Here is a 17,301-nt window from a genome sequence, read left to right on the forward strand (position 1 = left end):
TTACTATTATACATGATCACATAGTTTTATACAGTATTAGAATATTAAACTGTATATAATATGATTGAATTCTAAATCTATTAGTTTTCAAATGTTATAAAATTTCACATTCTTACATTTTATTTATAATTTAATAGATTTAGATCGATTGGTGAAAATCTGCAATATAGAAAGACCATATATATAACCATTTTCTTTATAGTTTAAGCCTTAAAATACCCCTCCCACACGCTTTAAACATATGTATTAAAACACACTTTGTAAACACATATGATATGGGGATGTCGTGCTAAGGATATGAGTAACATCTCTTTATTATAAAAAAAAAATCTTGGCAGGGAGACCAGGGGTCGTGAGAGACATTTTAACGTCATTAAAGACAAGGCAGTGAGACAGAAGGACAGCTGCTGTAGAGGCTTTTAAATGATCGTAGTGCAAAGCGACAAGCAGAACAGGCATCTTGGCAGAAGCAGCACAAAGCCAATAGCTGATTCGTCTGCTTTCCCTTAGCTTGCGCTCAGCTCCCCCACTTCATAACGTGAGCGGGAGAGACGCGAAGTGGCAGGAGCATAGTGCGCCTCCAGGGAGGTTGACCGAAGCGATCCTTACCAGATCATCTCGGGGAGAAACTTTGACGACATGCAAGACTAGACATTACAATCTTTGGAAGCAAAACTCGTCAGATGGTGACTTTTGCACGTCACGCCCTACTTACAAAATTTAAAACAAGTTCACAAACATCTAACCTAGTAGTTGTTGGAATGCTTTTGGCAGACAAACCTCAGGTGCTCCCAGCTCTTAAAATGACAAACAGAACACTGCAGCAGACCAGCAGATGATCTGAGAGTTCCCCTTAGTGTGTGTTCAGCCCTCATCCCCCTCCCAATCCCCTCTCTTTCAGAACGCTGGCGGCAGAGGCGCGAAGTGGCAAAAGGACAGCTGCTGTACAGGCTTTTAAATGATTGACGCAAAACGCAACAAGCAGAACACACAGCTGGCCAGCAGCTGAACTGATTGCATCTCTTTAGTGTGCGTTTAGACACCCTCCCCTACACAACACGAGCAGCGTTATAAGTCCCGTGAGAAAGATTTAACCACGCCCAGGGCAGGAAATAAAGGACAAGTATTGTTTTTATAAAAATTCAAAAGTAGAAATGAAAATAATGCATATGTAACAATTCCCATGAAAATAACAATCATTTTAAATTGTTTATCCGGTAAGCTAAACACATGACTGAGACGAGCAGAGGCGGAGCCCCTAGTAATAATAATAATAATAATAATAAATCCGGGATGTAGTGGGTGCGCAATAGCTGAACCGCGATATAGCGGGGGATTACTGTACTCCAAAAATTGGACAAACTTTAATCAGCTTTAAATAGCTTATTTAATCAATATCAGAAAATATGCAGTGGTAGTGCTGTTGCCTCGCAGTTAGGAGACCCAGGTTCACTTCCGGGTCCCCTGCATGGAGCTTGCACGTTCTCCCGTGTCTGTGTGGGTTTCCTCCCACCATCCAAAACCATGCAGGTTAGGATGATACCCCATCTACAGTAACTGCTTTGAAGTTTTATAAGGAGAAATTATATTTGTGGACTGGTCTAAATTTTTCAAATCACAGATAGATGGATTCTGTTTTTCACCGAGGCAATATACAAGTGTTTGTCATATTTCAGACAACCGATGAAGTGAGCAGAAATATTACTAACTGGTCCTTCACACAATTCAGACAAATGCAATGTATAAACATACTTAAGTGACATAATAAATTTATGCTAAGATGTGCTTAATGGTGTGCAGTTTTACGATTCCAGTTATCTTCAGGTGTAACAGTAATGCTGAAATTGGAGGTAAAGTTTCATGTCTTGGTTCTTATTACATGTTATTTACCTTACAGTAAGAGAAAATATATTAAAATTATAGTTTCAAAAGCAATAAAAATTACTTATTTTTTGTTCTTGGTCATTAATTGAGTTTATCTGTTCGATCCCAGTTTGTGTTAGTATGTTCATTGGTTAAATAATGCTAAAAAACTGAAGAATTAATGTCACTGAAGATATGAAAGATTCCAAAAAATATAATCCTCTCAGTTTTCATCCCTAATATTTTTTTATACCCTCAAAATTTCTTTGTTTCTTTTGCATTTAGATTAAAGTTAAGTTTGAGCAAGAGTTAGTTTTTATTAGAATTTTTAACTAACACAAGATTGGCTGTTAAAAAAGTTTTAATTAATCTGGTGGCTGCACCTAATTTATTTTTACATTTATTGTTTGTAGTCGGTTGAAAAAATGGATGCATGGATAGATTTAGTACAGCATTTGTGTTTCTGTGATTTTAAAAAAAGATGCAAAAATTGCTTCTAGCACGAACTCTGTTTGTAGGAATGCAAGTGTAAATGTGAATATTAAAATTTACCTACTGTGGCATGCACAAAATGTATTTTCAGATAGATGTGTTCAATTAAGGTTACATGCAGATAACAGTCTAGAAAGCTTTTGGCCTTGAGCATAACATGTAGTGTGCATGTTCACTTGTGATGTGACCCTTTCCTACTCTCATAGAACTAGCCATAACACAGATTTATTTTGAACTTATTTTCATAGCACTTACCAAGCCTCAATTAGCACAGGCTTTTGTGACAAAACACTTAGTTTTGTGAAGTGATACGGTATTTTACTATCAGTACATAAACAATGAATTTGTCCACTGTGCCCCATGAAAATTATCACACATTAAATATCCCTTGGCATATCATAACTGCCGAGTTTGAATGACAACTCAGTGCCTTGGCTTTTAAGAAGTTAAATTTCCCAGAGCAGGATATGCTCTTTAACCTTGGGGTAATACTTTTTTCATTTTTGGAACTATGGCAATTGGAATTAGAAACAGCATTTCTGAATGATATGATATAACGTGAAAATTTATAGTGTTTCACTACGACTTCTTAGATTTATATTTATGTTTTTATGCTGTAGTCAAACTGTACCTTTAGCATCTTTGACTGTTTATTGTAATTACCTGTAGAATGAGAATTTTTGTTAATGTAAACTCCAAAAAATTGTTTTAAAAGTTTATTTTCAAAAAGTCTCATATTCTTCACTGCAGTATCTGGAAACATTTTACCTTCTTTATCAAGGTGGTTTACACAATAGTAGTGAATGTAATGATTGTTTAAATTAAACCAACACAAGGAGGTTTAAAGTGAAAAATTATGTAATATAAAATAATATTGTTTAATTATCATGTTTAAACCTATAAAACTGAACAGAGCACTGTGTCAGAGATGGTAGTAGTAGTAGTAGTAGCAGGATTGTTAAGAAATAACTTCAATTTGAAAAATAAAAAGAATACCATTACTGTGACAAGTAGATTTTCTGAGCCTTCGATTTAACTGCTTGATGAAGATCAGCAGTATTTTCAACATACTTGGTAATTTTTTTACGGAGTGAAATTAGTTTTCAACAATTTTTTCTTGCAAAATTTAAATGACATCTTCTATAAAGAAGCTTTTTTCTAAAATATGTTATATATGTCTTTAGAAGATACATTAGCAGTTAATGTTACTGTAGTTTTCCGCTCTCTTTATCTTCATGTCCTATGTTTAATAGAGTATCTAAGTGGCTGCCAATATGGTGGAGGATGGCTGGAAACCAAGTGTGTAAGATGTGAGTGAGCATGTGATGATGGGGGAGGGGATGAGGCTTTCTTGTCTGTTTTTAAAATAGGCTGCCCAGTAAAGGACTGCAGATGGCTAACACACTGTCTCTTATCTGCACTAGAAGTAGGATTATAGATGACAAGTGGAAGCTGCTGGAGCCTGTAAATGATAGTGGGACAGTTAATCCAGAATGTAGAAAAGAGAAAATAATGTTAATTAGATTTGTTTGCACATTGTGATGTGACATTGTAGTGAGGTTGATGGGGCAGTCCTACAGTCAACCTGCACATGAGACCTACACAATCCTTTTGCAATACACTAATGGCAAAAGGAACAAGCTTTGTAGAGAAAGCAGGTAACTCAGAATGTGTACTTTGCATACCTGACTCTTTGTTTAATTTGAGAGAATGGTTTGGGGAGACTGGTAAGAATTTGCAAGACTTCCTAGCTCCTAGGTGATAGCAAGGGGATTATTCTTGTAATGGAAGAGACTATATTACTTGTTCAGAGCTAGACAAGCAAATTATAGCCATCATTGACCTGGAAGTGAATTTGGGGTTTAACTGAAAGTGACACAGATAGGGGGTTTAAATCCCTGTTGTGGCTCTTGGTAAATGAGTAAATGAGAGACACAACTCATGGTAGAAATGGTTTTAAGACCTATTTTGGGAGGCCCGGAGGGGTTGCAGGTTTCTTATTTTGCTTATTTTACTTGATGGAAACTTATAGAGACCATTGGAAATGGCAAGGAAAAAAAGTTTGTCATGAAAAGGATGGTAAAAAGAAAAATGGGAACATTAAACACGGTGGCAAGAGAGTAGTCAAAAATGGCAAAGTTTTTTTTTTTACAGTGAGGCAAGTTTCAGAACCAAAGTAAAACATGTATAGTTAAAAGTTGTTAGCAAGAGTCTGAAAATTCTAAAGGAAAAGTCTAAAAACAGGAGCAAATTCAAAAGTAGAGATTTATCCCAATGGATAATGGTTACTCTGCTGCCATGTTTTATACACAATGTTTTTGGATGTGTACATTCCCTCACACTGATACCAATCAGTCTGTAACTACATGGGGAGAACATGCAGAATGCATTTATAATCTTATACTATGCCAGTTGAATGTCAGCTCTGTGCTCACTCTGTTAAAACATCTGTACTTATTAGACTTACTAAATTTTTTCCTGATTAACTGCCATTTCTTAGGTGGCCCTAGCATGTATGTGTTTGTGTGTGTCTGCCCTGCAATGGAATTGCACTGTATCAGGGTGTTATTCTTGCGTTTCATCCAATGCTTGCTGATATAGACTTCAGCTACCTACAATGCTGTCTGGGATATGCGGGTTAGGGAGATGGATGGATAATGATGACGATTATTATTATTATATTGGAGAAAAATATAAATAGATTAATGGATGCAATGTTTTATACCTGCTGCTTCTTAAAATCACAAACAAACTTAAATTTAGTCTTGCAGACCAGCCGTGGTTCTCAAGATGAGAATATATGTCTCAGGAAACTATATATGTCTCAGGAAACTTATAGCCCACACAGGGTTTCATCTTTAAACATGCCTCCAATAATTCCTGTCCATACACTTTAAGCTTTAAATGAGAAATGCTCTATGTAAAATATTGAGAAGTTGATTAATCAGGATTTATGAGATAATTTACATATGTTTGAATGCAACCATATGTGATGCTTACATGTAATTTGTTATTTGGTGTTTAAAGTGAGTAGCTCATTTGTCTGACTGGTCCTTCTTAATTATTGAAGCTGTCATCTGTTGTTGATTTGCATCATCATTTATCTCTGGTGTAGCAAATTTCCTGCTTTAAATACAACATAAAACACATTGTGATGGACGGCCGGCAGCTCAATCTGCCCGACACACCCAGGACGTTAGTTGGCGACTTCCCTGCAGCTTAGAGTTGCCCCGGATTCCCACAGGGCACTATGGGATATCGGAGTTCAGCTTCACAGCCTGCTGGGTACTGTGGGTGCCTCTGTGTGAAGGAATACGGAAGACGCAGGGATTTTTGTTTCCCATATAGCCTGGAAGTACTACCAAGTCACGGGATGGAAGAACAGATGTACTTCTGGGCTAAAGAAAATAAAAGTCTCCATCTTACCTGGAAGTGCTGGTGAATCACATGGAGGGAATGACAGAAGCACTTCCGGGTCAAGGACTATATAAAGGACTAAGTGGAGACCCAGCAGGGAGCCGGAGTTGTGAGGGACTGTGAAAGAGCGTCTTGGAGGAGAATTGTGTGATTATTATAGTTATTGCCTGGTCATTGTGGTGCAGGTGCTTTGGGGCACTTTAAAGAAGAAAATTAAAATATTTTTGGTGCTTTTAAACCTGTGTCTGCATCAGTCTGTTGGGTTGCACGGGGCAACAGTGCCCTCAAGCGTCCATTTACTTTCAACATAAACCTCCTTAATTCTATTTGCAGTTGTGGTGGTTGTAATAAGTCAGTATTAAATGGAAGGCAGAAGGTTTACCTGGACAATATACATCAAGTGGCCTACTAAAGACTCCCCTGGGGAAATTTTAGAATTGCCAGTTAAGATAGCATGCACGTAAAACTGCTTTAGACACAGGGATGAAATGAATTTTTGAAATTGGCAGGAAACTCCCTATTAAAATCTAGAATACTGATGGAAAATTAGCATCTATGATGGGAATCAAAGTCTGTATTCCATCCATCCATCCATCTTTTTCCGCTTATCCGAGGTCAGGTCACAGTGGCAGCAGCTTGAGCAGGGTTGCCCAGACTTCCCTCTCCCCGGCCACTTCTAGCTCTTCGGGGAATCCCGATGCATTCCCAGGCCAGCCGGGAGACATAGTCCCTCCAGCATATCCTGGGTCTTCCCCGGGGCCTCATCCCGGTTGGACGTGCCCGGAACACCTTGCCAGGGAGGCATCCAGGAGGCATCCTGATCAGATGCCCGAGCCACCTCATCTGACTCTGAGCCCTCCCAGATGACTGAGCTTCTCACCCTATCTTTAAGGGAAAGCCCAGACACCCTGCGGAGGAAACTCATTTCAGCCGCTTGGATTTGCGATCTTGTTCTTTCGGTCACTACCCATAGCTCATGACCATAGGTGAGGGTAGGAACATAGATCGACTGGTAAATTGAGAGCTTTGCCTTACAGCTCAGCTCCTTTTCACCACGACAGACCGATGCAGAGCCCGCATCACTGTGGACGCCGCACCGATCTGCCTGTTGATCTCACGCTCCATTCTTCCCTCACTCGTGAACAAGACCCGAGATACTTGAACTCCTCCACTTGGGGCAGGATCTCGCTCCCAATCCTGAGAGGGTACTCCACCCTTTTCCGGCTGAGGACCACGGTCTCCGATTTGAAGGTGCTGATTCCCATCCAAGCCGCTTCACACTCAGCTGTGAACCAATCCAGAGATAGCTGAAGATCACGGCCTGATGAAGCAAACAGGACAACATCATCTGCAAAAGCAGTGACCCAATCCTGAGTCCACCAAACGGACCCCTTCAACACCCTGGCTGCTCCTAGAAATTCTGTCCATAAAATTATGAACAGAATCGGTGACAAAGGACAGCCCTGGCTGAGTCCAACTCTCACTGGAAGCGGGTTACACTTACTGCCGGCAATGCGGACCAAACTCTGACACTGGTTGTACAAGGACCGAACAGCCTTTAACAGGGGTCCGGTACCCCATACTCCCGAGCACCCCCCACAGGATTCCCCAAGGGACACGGTCGAACGCCTTTTCCAAGTCCACAAAACATATGTAGACTGGTTGGGCAAACTCTCATGTACCCTCCAGGACTCTGCTAAGGGTGTAGAGCTGGTCCACTGTTCGCGACCAGGACGAAAACCACCCTGTTTCTCCTGAATCCGAGGTTCAACTATCTGATAGACCCTCCCTCCAGAAGCCCGAATAGACTTTTCCAGGGAGGCTGAGGAGTGTGATTCCTCTGTAGCTGGAACACACCCTCCGGTCCCCTTCTTAAAGAGGGGACCACCACCCCAGCCAATCCAGAGGCACTGTTCCTGATGTCCATGCAATGTTGCAGAGATGTGTCAACCAAGACAGTCCTACAACATCCAGAACCTTGAGGAACTTTGGGCGTATCTCATCCACCCCTGGGGCCCTGCCACAAAGGAGTTTTTGACCACCTCGGTGACCTCAGTCCCAGAGATGGGGGAAGCCCACCTCCGAGTCCCCAGGCTCTGCTTCCTCATTGGAAGGCATGTTAGTGGGATTGAGGAGGTCTTCAAAGTACTCCCCCCACCGACCCACAACGTCCCGAGTCGAGGTCAGCAGCGCACCATCCCCACCATATACAGTGTTGACATTTGTGAAATTTGTGAATTTGTTGACACTGCACTGCTTCCCTTCTGAGACGCTGGACGGTGGACCAAAATCTCCTCGAAGCTGTCCGAAGTCATTCTGCATGGCTTCCCAAACTCCTCCCACGCCCGAGTTTTGCCTCAGCAACCACTGAAGCTGCATTCTGCTTGGCCTGCTGGTACCTATTAGCTGCCTGTAGAGTCCCACAGGACAAAAGGATCTGGTAGGATTCCTTCTTCAGCTTGACGGCATCCCTCATGTATTAAAATGCATAATTTAAAAGCAGTTTTATATGTACTTGCTTACCTTAATGCTGACCTCCAATGACCTGTAATTTTTATTTGTTCTTAATGTTGCCTGTTTTTGTAAACAATTTCCATTGCTGTCTGTATCTAACATTACTGACTCATTTTACTATAATTATTATTTTACTTTACCTCACTCTTTCTCACTCCTCCACATTTATACATATAATAGGTCTTTTAAATTGTTAATGCTCTTTAAACCACATTTCCATAAAAAGCTATTCACTCTTTACAAAGTTTTGATGAGAGAATCCATAAGTCTTGATAATTTGTTCGCTATGTAATCCAGTTTACAGTATTTATAGATGCATACCAATCCCAAATTAAAAGATAATATAAAGAAAATGTAATTAAATTATGAAGAAATTTCTCACAGCTTCTTTCCCACATTCCAAAGTCATTCAGTTTAAGTTGAATGGTGACTCTAAATTGGCCAGGTGTAAGTATATTATTGCTTGAGAAAGTGTGCCTTGTGATGCAGTACCACTTGTCCAACCTCCCTGCTATAGCTGCTATGTTGTGCTTTATATCAATGGTAAAATAGACCAGACTAGTGTTTGGCAAAGTAAAAGCAGCTGAATCCATGACAGTCTTCTTCTTCTTTCAGCTGCCTCTTAGGGGTTCCTACATCAGATTATCTTCTTACATATCTTTCTGCCCTCTGCATCTTACACCTATCACCTGCATGTCCTCTCACCACATCCATAAACCTTCGCTTAGGCCTTCCTCTTTTCCTCTTCCTTGGCAGCTCTATCCTTAGCATCCTTCTCACAATATACTCAGCATCTCTTTTCTGCACATGTCCAAACCAACGCAATCTCGTCTCTCTGACTTTGTCTCCCAATCATCCAACTTGAGCTGACCCTCTAATGTACTCATTTCTAATCTTGTCCATCCTCTTCACACCCAGTACAAATCTTAGCATCTTTAACTCTGCCACCTCCAGCTCTGTCTCCTGCTTTCTGGTAGGTGCCACCGTCTCCAACCCATATAACAAAGCTGGTCTCACTACCGTCCTGTAGACCTACCCTTTCGCTGTTGCTGTGAAATAACACGTTCTTCACAGATATAAAGATAAATCCAAAAACACACAAATTTGTCAGTAGGAAATATTTTGTTGATAGAAATCTGGGAGAAGTTGCATTTTACATGAAGAACTGAGGGCTATTTAGGAAAAAAGAAAAAAGATCTTTCTCCCTTGCAATGCAGTACAGTAGTACCCCATTTCATCATATGGCATTTTAATGAATACCTGCTATTTATTGTTTGCAGATTTATTTCACCAGAGATCCCATAAAACTGCATTTTTGACTTAAACCTATATTATGCATTACTGAAATGCTGTCCATGATCTATCACCTGTTAAACTGGTTTGTAAACTTCAATGATTTGTTTATAAGGTTGAATCAAGCATTCATGGTTTTATTTTGCAGGCATACATCCTGTCTCCAAGTGCAATAGACACAAAAATATTTTATGCCCGCAACCATTAGGATTGCTACCGTAGATTACCAGTACCACTTTAGGCTATAAATAAAGTAGACATTGGGGACATCAGGTAATATGTGAATAAACAAGATTAGGTCAAATTTGCATGACCCAAAAAAACATTTTTTTTTAAACTTTGTACTCTATATAATGATCAAGCTGTGATGTTGGCCAGGTATATATGAAATTATCTAGTATGTTAGTTTGTTTAACAAAAGAGAAAACAATGGTTTATTGAAATTTGAAATTATAAAATGAAACCTGAATTGTTATTTAGTGAAATTGTTCAATAAAGAATGAAGATTTATAGGGTTTAACTTTTGAAATAATTAAAAAGTTTAAATTTGTGAATTTTTATACATTGTTTTTGAAATATCAGCTTAATTAGTGATGTACTTGTATACACTGAGATTTGGCCATCAACTTATTTTTTTTTGGTTTAATATGGTAGAAGAAGTCTGTGAGGAGACACGTTGCTTTGCCCCCTTTAAGTAAAAAATATTCCAACACCCTGTTTATTTTTGTTTTGTTGTGAGTATCTTAGTCAATTATAAAAATAAAATGTGTGGCTTTTGCTGCTGGTGTTTTTTGACTGAGAAATGTACTTTTTTCATTTAAGGACATGAGGTATGCTGAAACTGGGCAGAGTTTAAGGCGAAGGTACGAAACGGAATCGTTATTAGCCATGGCAAATGACCAGTTAAAGGAACTTGACATGTGTATCAGAGACATGAAACAATCGGGTCAACCTGTTGATCATCTGCAGAGAAGGTAACATTAACTATCTCTCTATTATATTAATAACGTTTTCCGTCATGAACTACCCTCCACACTACTCGCCCAATAGTTACTCCTACTGCACACATCCTCACATCCTCTCTCCAACGTGGTCTATTATAATGACCAGGCAGAAGAGCAAATTATTCAAGAATATCGAATATTAGATCGCAATAAAAAAAATAAGAGCTTATAAAGAACATTGATAAAAAAATGAACAAAAAAGAGCTGCATATAATAAAAATCAAGAACAATGAGAATCATCCAATGAATGAAAAAAAGAAAAATGTCCTGTACAATATGCAAACAGAAAATCTAAAAAGGAACGTTTATAGAATGTAAGTTAGAGGATAAAGTAATTCATAAAATTGTTTTTGACAAGGTGTTAATGTAATTTAATATAAAAATTTACTTTTTATTATGTGTTAAGTTTTATTTTTTAATTCTACATTTACTTTTTTACTTTTACTTTTTACAATGTTTTATTATTCATTAGTATTTAAATAGACAGTTCTAGTGAAATACTCAAGTAACTGATTTTCTACGTATCTATAATAACTAAGCACCAAAACGTCTTCCTCCTGCACCCAACATACTCTTCCATATACCATTTCTTTAAATACAATCGCTTTCTCTAACAGGGGAGCGTCCCAATGCCCTTTGAGTGACACAGCCGCGATATAGCAGGTACCCAGCACCCACCCCTGGGGGTTGGTGAGCAAAGTGAGCAGAGTCACTATGTCATTTTAAAAAAACAGGGTACATTTTTATTTTATTTAAAAATTTTACATTGAAATTTATTGATTCATTACATAATATTAAAAATGAATGAAAGTTGATAAAGTAAATTAAATTTCGAAACACAATACTTTCGTTATTGAACTTTTAGGAATAGATTAGGTAGAATGACCAGTGGGGGCTGGGCGGTCTCAGCACTATTCAGCAAATTTTAAATCAACCTCCAGGAACTGTGATTGAGTCTATAGATATAAAAAGTGGAGAGCTTTTCCTGGTGGATAATTGGCAAGTGGCTTCGTGTCTTATGGGACCATCCGCAAAACACATGAAACATAACATAGGTAGCTCACATACATTAACACAATAAAAAAAGTAATGCACATAATCAACAAAAGTAAAAGTAACATAAATATAAAATGAACAAAACAGACAAACATTAATTTGAACCTCAGCAGGGAGAAGGAAACCTGACTGAACTAGAACACTAGTGAACTCCAGTAAAGCAGGGGTGAAAACTAGAGAATCCAAGAACAAAAAAAACACAAATTAAAAATGGTAATTCAAAGCCAGAGTACAATGTGGAATCTTTATCACAATCTCAAGCTTCTTTTTATATACAGCTGGGGAAAACCTCCATCTGCATAATTAGGTTTTGTTGCCTCCCTGGGCTCCACATACAAGAGACAGGACAGACAACAAAAGGAAAAAAGGCCAATTTATAATAATTAACAATACCATGTGAAATAAAAAAAAAAAACAAAATGCCAATAACAGAACTAATAACATAATATACAAAATTGTATTGAAATGAATAGGTCTTTGTTGTTAACAGTACATATATTTTCCCTCTAAACTGTCTTAATATTTCATCTTGGTAAACTGTAGGTAATTGTTTAAAAAAATATAGTAAATAATATTTTGGTGCCTGCAGTGCCGGTGACCTTTAAATTGGATTAAGAAGGTTCAGAAAATGGATAAATTGAAGGGTGAATGGACATACAGCTTTCTGGTAATATAAGAGTCATAAAATGTAAATTTTAGTAGACTGTTGTGCATAGCGAAATGAGATTTGTCGTTTTAAATTTTAAGCTAAATCACAGCAGTGGTTTTCTGTCTGTCCCTGCTAAGAGTTACAGGCCCCCTTACCATGGATAGCACCTTATTTAAGTGTCCCTCCTCTATGCACCACAGTGACCTCACATTTACGCCATAAGCACATACTCTGCCCCAAGACACCTGTTAACCTGAATGACAGTATATTTATAATGAGTGAACATCTCATAGCATCCAAGACATGGAGTAATAAAAGACAAGAAAATATATTTGAATTAAACTGTAGTCTTGTTATATTTTGCTATATATAGTATTAATGGAGTTAAGCATTACAATACGTAATCAACAATAACATTTAAATAATACCAAAAGAAAATATAGAAGTGTCGGGTGAGACAAATATCCAGAGGCAGATTGCAGGATAGAGTCTTCACTCACTCTCCTCTGCTTTTATCTTTGCTTGTGGCTTGCTAGAAGGCTGATGGCTATTATCTTGGCAAGGGCATTTCTCTTTGTCTAACTGTAGCAATGTCTTTGAAAATGTGCATCTGCTCTTACCCCATAAAATATAAAGTGGAACCTCGTTTTGCGAGCATAACTCGTGTATTTAATCCAAAGCACTTGTATATCAAATTTCACCATAAGAAATAATGGAAACTCAGATAATTTGTTTCACCAAACCTACAAATATTGATATAAAAATGATTAATACAAAATTCTCACTCTATCTAATCACTGCTATCTGTTGGCTCACTGGAATCTTTCTTTTTGTGCGACTTTAACAAGGAAACCTATCCAATAACAGTTGCTTTTGCCTGAAGAGTCGCTATACTTGGACACAAAATTAAAAAAATGCTTTACGCACTGTAAGGTTTCTAAACTCTTTTGGGATTCCCCCAATGGGATAACACGTGGAAAAGCGTCCCGAAGCAAGCAAGCGCAGGCTCTCAGCACTGTAGCAGTTCGCCATAAAAGAGAATCAGAAAAGATCGCAGTCAAGGTATAAGCACCTGCCGTCGATGGGTGATGCAAGGAACATTATAAATGCAAGAGCACAGTATTACTTAGCCACTAACATGGTCACAACCCTGCCTGATTGCTGTGTCTCTGTATAGGAGAGCGGTAGATCCCGCTACAATAAATATCCGTGCTGTTCTTGTTTCATGCTGAATAAAGCTGGTTTTGCTAAAGTACTGAGACTCAGGCTCGTGTTTTGGTGTGCATGACAGGGACTTACACGTTACAGCACACACACACGTGATCACCATGCTATAGTAAACAGTATACGCTCATACGGATGTTGACTATATGAGTGAGGCACACCAAATGAGAACAAGCATGGGAGATGATTACCCACAATCCCCACGTGACATTTGGCAGACAAAGCATATACGTTCTACTTGTATTGCAAGACCTTGCTCGTTTACCAAGTTAAACTTTATTAAAAATTTTAGCTTGCCTTGGTTTCACTGTACAAAATTCTGCTAAATTTACTTGAGTCCATTGAATTCAATAGGTTGAGAGCATGTCGATGATCAGTAGCTTGATTGTAGAGTTCATATGCAGATGTCAATGAGTTCTTAGAAGGTCTACCCTCTTGTCAATATTTGGGAATTAGTGAAACTGCCCAGGGTGGAGTTGTTAACTTGGTTTTAGTGTTCTTTCTTTCTGCATATATCATTATATTTCAGCTCAGCTTTGGAGTCCTCACATGTACAGGATTTGCAAAAGTATTCAGTCACTTTGAAAGTCATCATAATTTTCTGAATGACAAAAGATTTGCACACATATTTATCTATTCAGTATTTTCAATGTGAACTCTTACTCTGTAACAATAAATTTCCAAAGTCAAAATAAACCATTTCCTTTAGATATTTAACTGAAAAAAAGAAAAAAAAAACTCAAAAGTTATTAAACCTCTGTACTTTGGAAGCTCAAAGTTTACACAAATGACAAATTAATCACAAATAACACAAAGGTTGATAGTCATTTGACCATAATTAAGCATAATTAGGTACTACTTGTTTGTCCTTTATATCTCTCTGGATATAAAAATCACACTTTGTGATTGCTCCACAAAGCTCTATGCAACTGTTGTTTCTGTTCTGTACAAGAGAACATGTTCTGGTCTGCTGTGAACCTACGGCTCAGGAGAAGATTCATCTTTCAACATGATAATGAGCCCAAGCATAAGGCCAAAGCAACACTGGAGTGGCTCAAAAACAGAAAGGTGAATGTTTTGGAATGGCCAAGTCAAAACCCAGATCTAAACCCTAAGTAGACTGTAGCATAGTCCTCTGCATTCCATTCCCACCTACCCAGGTTTGACAGGTTGTGCATTCAGAAATGCTATTCTATACCCCACTGTTGTAAATATTTGTTATTTGAATATTTGTGGACTTTTAACTTATACAGGTAAAATTCCGTTACAACAAACTCCCAGGGACCTAAAAATATTTAGTTGTAATGATGATTTCATTTTAATGAGATTCTGTATTTGTTACTCTAGTGCTTTCTTTAACTTGCCCAGGCGTTTGCAATCATTTCAATAGCTTCTTTTGCGTTAATGTTAATCTCCTCCTGCCTACAAGTTATGCTGATAACAATTTTTCTCAGCATTTCCTTACGATAATACACTTTCAGGGTGCGAATGATGCCCAGATCCAATGGCTGAAGCACTGCTGTGCAATTGGGTGGGAGGAATTCAACACAAACATTATCTAAATGTGGAAGCATGTTGTGTGCAGCACAGTTATCAATCAGAAGCCGAATCATCTTCTCTTTTCATATTGTGAGGTTTCTGAACACTTTTGGGATCCCCCACTCCCCACCCAACAGGAACGACACGCTGAAGTCCCGAAGCACGATTTAGCGTCTGTGGAAGATTGTTTGTCCGTTGTTGGGGCAGGGCAATAGCAGGCTCACAGCGGTGCAGTGAAGCGCCACAAAAGCAAATCATAAAATATCAGGGTCGTACTATAAGTCCCTGTCTTGCACCCCAAAACACCAGGCTTAGTCTCAGTACTTTAGTAAAACCAGCATTATTCAGCTTGAAACAAGAACGGCAGTTATTTATTGTAGCGTGATCTGCCATTCTGCTATACACAGACACAGCAGTCAGGCAGGGTCGTGGCCAGATCAGTGATAAAGTAATCCTGTTACGTGCATTTATAATGTTCCTTGTATCACCCATCGATATCTTTTCTGTTTGCTTTGGCAGAGAGACACATCATAGCTGAGAGACTCAGCATAGCTTTGAGCCTGCTGTTGCCCTGGCAACAGATAGTCTTCCATAGACGCGGAGATTGGACTTCAGGATGCTCTTCGATGTGCTGTCTAGGTCCCAAGAGAGTTTACAAACCTCACATTTTCTTGAATGAGTGCTGCATTAATATGTAATGTTTCTTGAACAAGCATCACTGAACCACATAAAAACTAATTTTTCGACGTCTTCAAATGCAGCATTTCACATACGTTTGCAACCCAAGGTTTTTTTTCTTTTTTTGCTTGGTCTCTCAAGAAAGGTGACAGCGTTGATGACAAAATTCTGGATTCACTGACAACGTCTTTTTTCTTTTGCTGCATTTGAGAGCTGCAAAAATGTAGTTTTTTTTTCTAATATGAACTGTTATCATTTTTTCGTGTCTGCTGTTTCTATAGGAGGGTGACAATGAGTTAAATTCCAATGGATGTTTTTCAAATGTTGATGAGCAATAAGCAAAAGGTATCACTGAAAACCGCAGGCAAAAAAGGCAAAAAAAAACGTACAAGGAAAGTTCAAAGAAAGAAAAAAAATTACAGTATTTCTGTTTAGGGATCGTTGTGCAACTGAGCTGCGCCACAGAACTAACTGCTCTGTAGATGATTCATTCAGGTCTTTTGGGGCACTTCATTGTAATTAAAGTATCTGCTGAATGTACTTTATAGTAATGAGATTTCTATAGACTCGTATCATATGGGGAAACTATCGGGACCATAAAAATACTTCGTTGTAATGAAAATTTTGTTGTAAAGATATTCGTTGTAACAGAATTTTACCTGTACAATTTATATTCTTATGTCATGGACTTCAAGAACCACCTTTTACAAACAGTTATAAATAAAACAATACTGAAAACAAAATCACACACCAACACACACATTATATATATATATATATATATGTATGTGTGTGTGTGTGTGTGATTTTGTTTTCAGTATTGTTTTATTTATAACTGTTTGTAAAAGGTTGTTCATAAGACATAAGAATATAAATTAAGTTGCTTTTGGTATTTCACTTTTCTGCAGATATCTAAATAAAATTACCAAATAATTAATAATAATAATCTGTTTTTAATAATACTTACACAAGCCAAAATTTGAAATGTTTTTTAGGAACAGCCAGTACAAAGATCAACTGCGAGCCCTGTACTCTACCATGGGTACTCAGAAATACAGGAAAAGCAGCAGTGGGAATATGAATAAAGGAATGGATGAAATGTACCAAAGCTATGAGGATGCAATCAACTGGATACAAAAACAAAAGGTAAATATTAATATATAGGGTGTTATAGCTGCATTGTTTCCAGGTTGCCTTTTAGTGATGAGTGAACCCTGTCGAGTTTGCTTCATCGTGAGTTTAGTGAAATCACAGAAACTTTAAGAACATCACCAAACTCAATGGAGAAGAGGAACTGAACTAGTTTTGAGTGGATTATAATGGTGCAGTGGTCTTTTAACTATCCTAGAGACACAGGGAAGCATATGTCAACTATGCTGGACCTATTATTATGGTCAAAAACGTGATCTGAGCTGTAAGGCAGCAGTGCCAACCACTGTATCACCGTGCCTCAAACAACAAAAGATGCAGACAAAAGATAACCATAAACAAAATAAAACAAATGACCACAAAAAAGTAATAAGCAAAAAACACACATATATAAATGTCATTATGCTCACAGAGTTCCAATTT

The 17,301-nt window shown here is 38.1% G+C and overlaps 1 protein-coding gene across 5 annotated transcripts in view; it reads left to right on the forward strand.

The window, feature by feature from the left end:
• Positions 1–17,301, forward strand: part of dspa (desmoplakin a) — a 114,249-nt gene that overhangs the window by 18,890 nt on the left and 78,058 nt on the right. For all 5 annotated transcript variants that reach the window (XM_039753380.1, XM_039753379.1, XM_039753378.1 and 2 more), the window contains 2 exons: positions 10,402–10,553; positions 16,725–16,875. In XM_039753380.1, coding sequence (XP_039609314.1) covers positions 10,402–10,553; positions 16,725–16,875 — 303 coding nt within the window. The remainder of the gene's footprint in view (positions 1–10,401; positions 10,554–16,724; positions 16,876–17,301) is intronic.

This window comes from Polypterus senegalus, chromosome 5 (assembly GCF_016835505.1).
Source record: "Polypterus senegalus isolate Bchr_013 chromosome 5, ASM1683550v1, whole genome shotgun sequence".
NCBI classification, from domain to species: Eukaryota; Metazoa; Chordata; class Cladistia; order Polypteriformes; family Polypteridae; genus Polypterus; species Polypterus senegalus.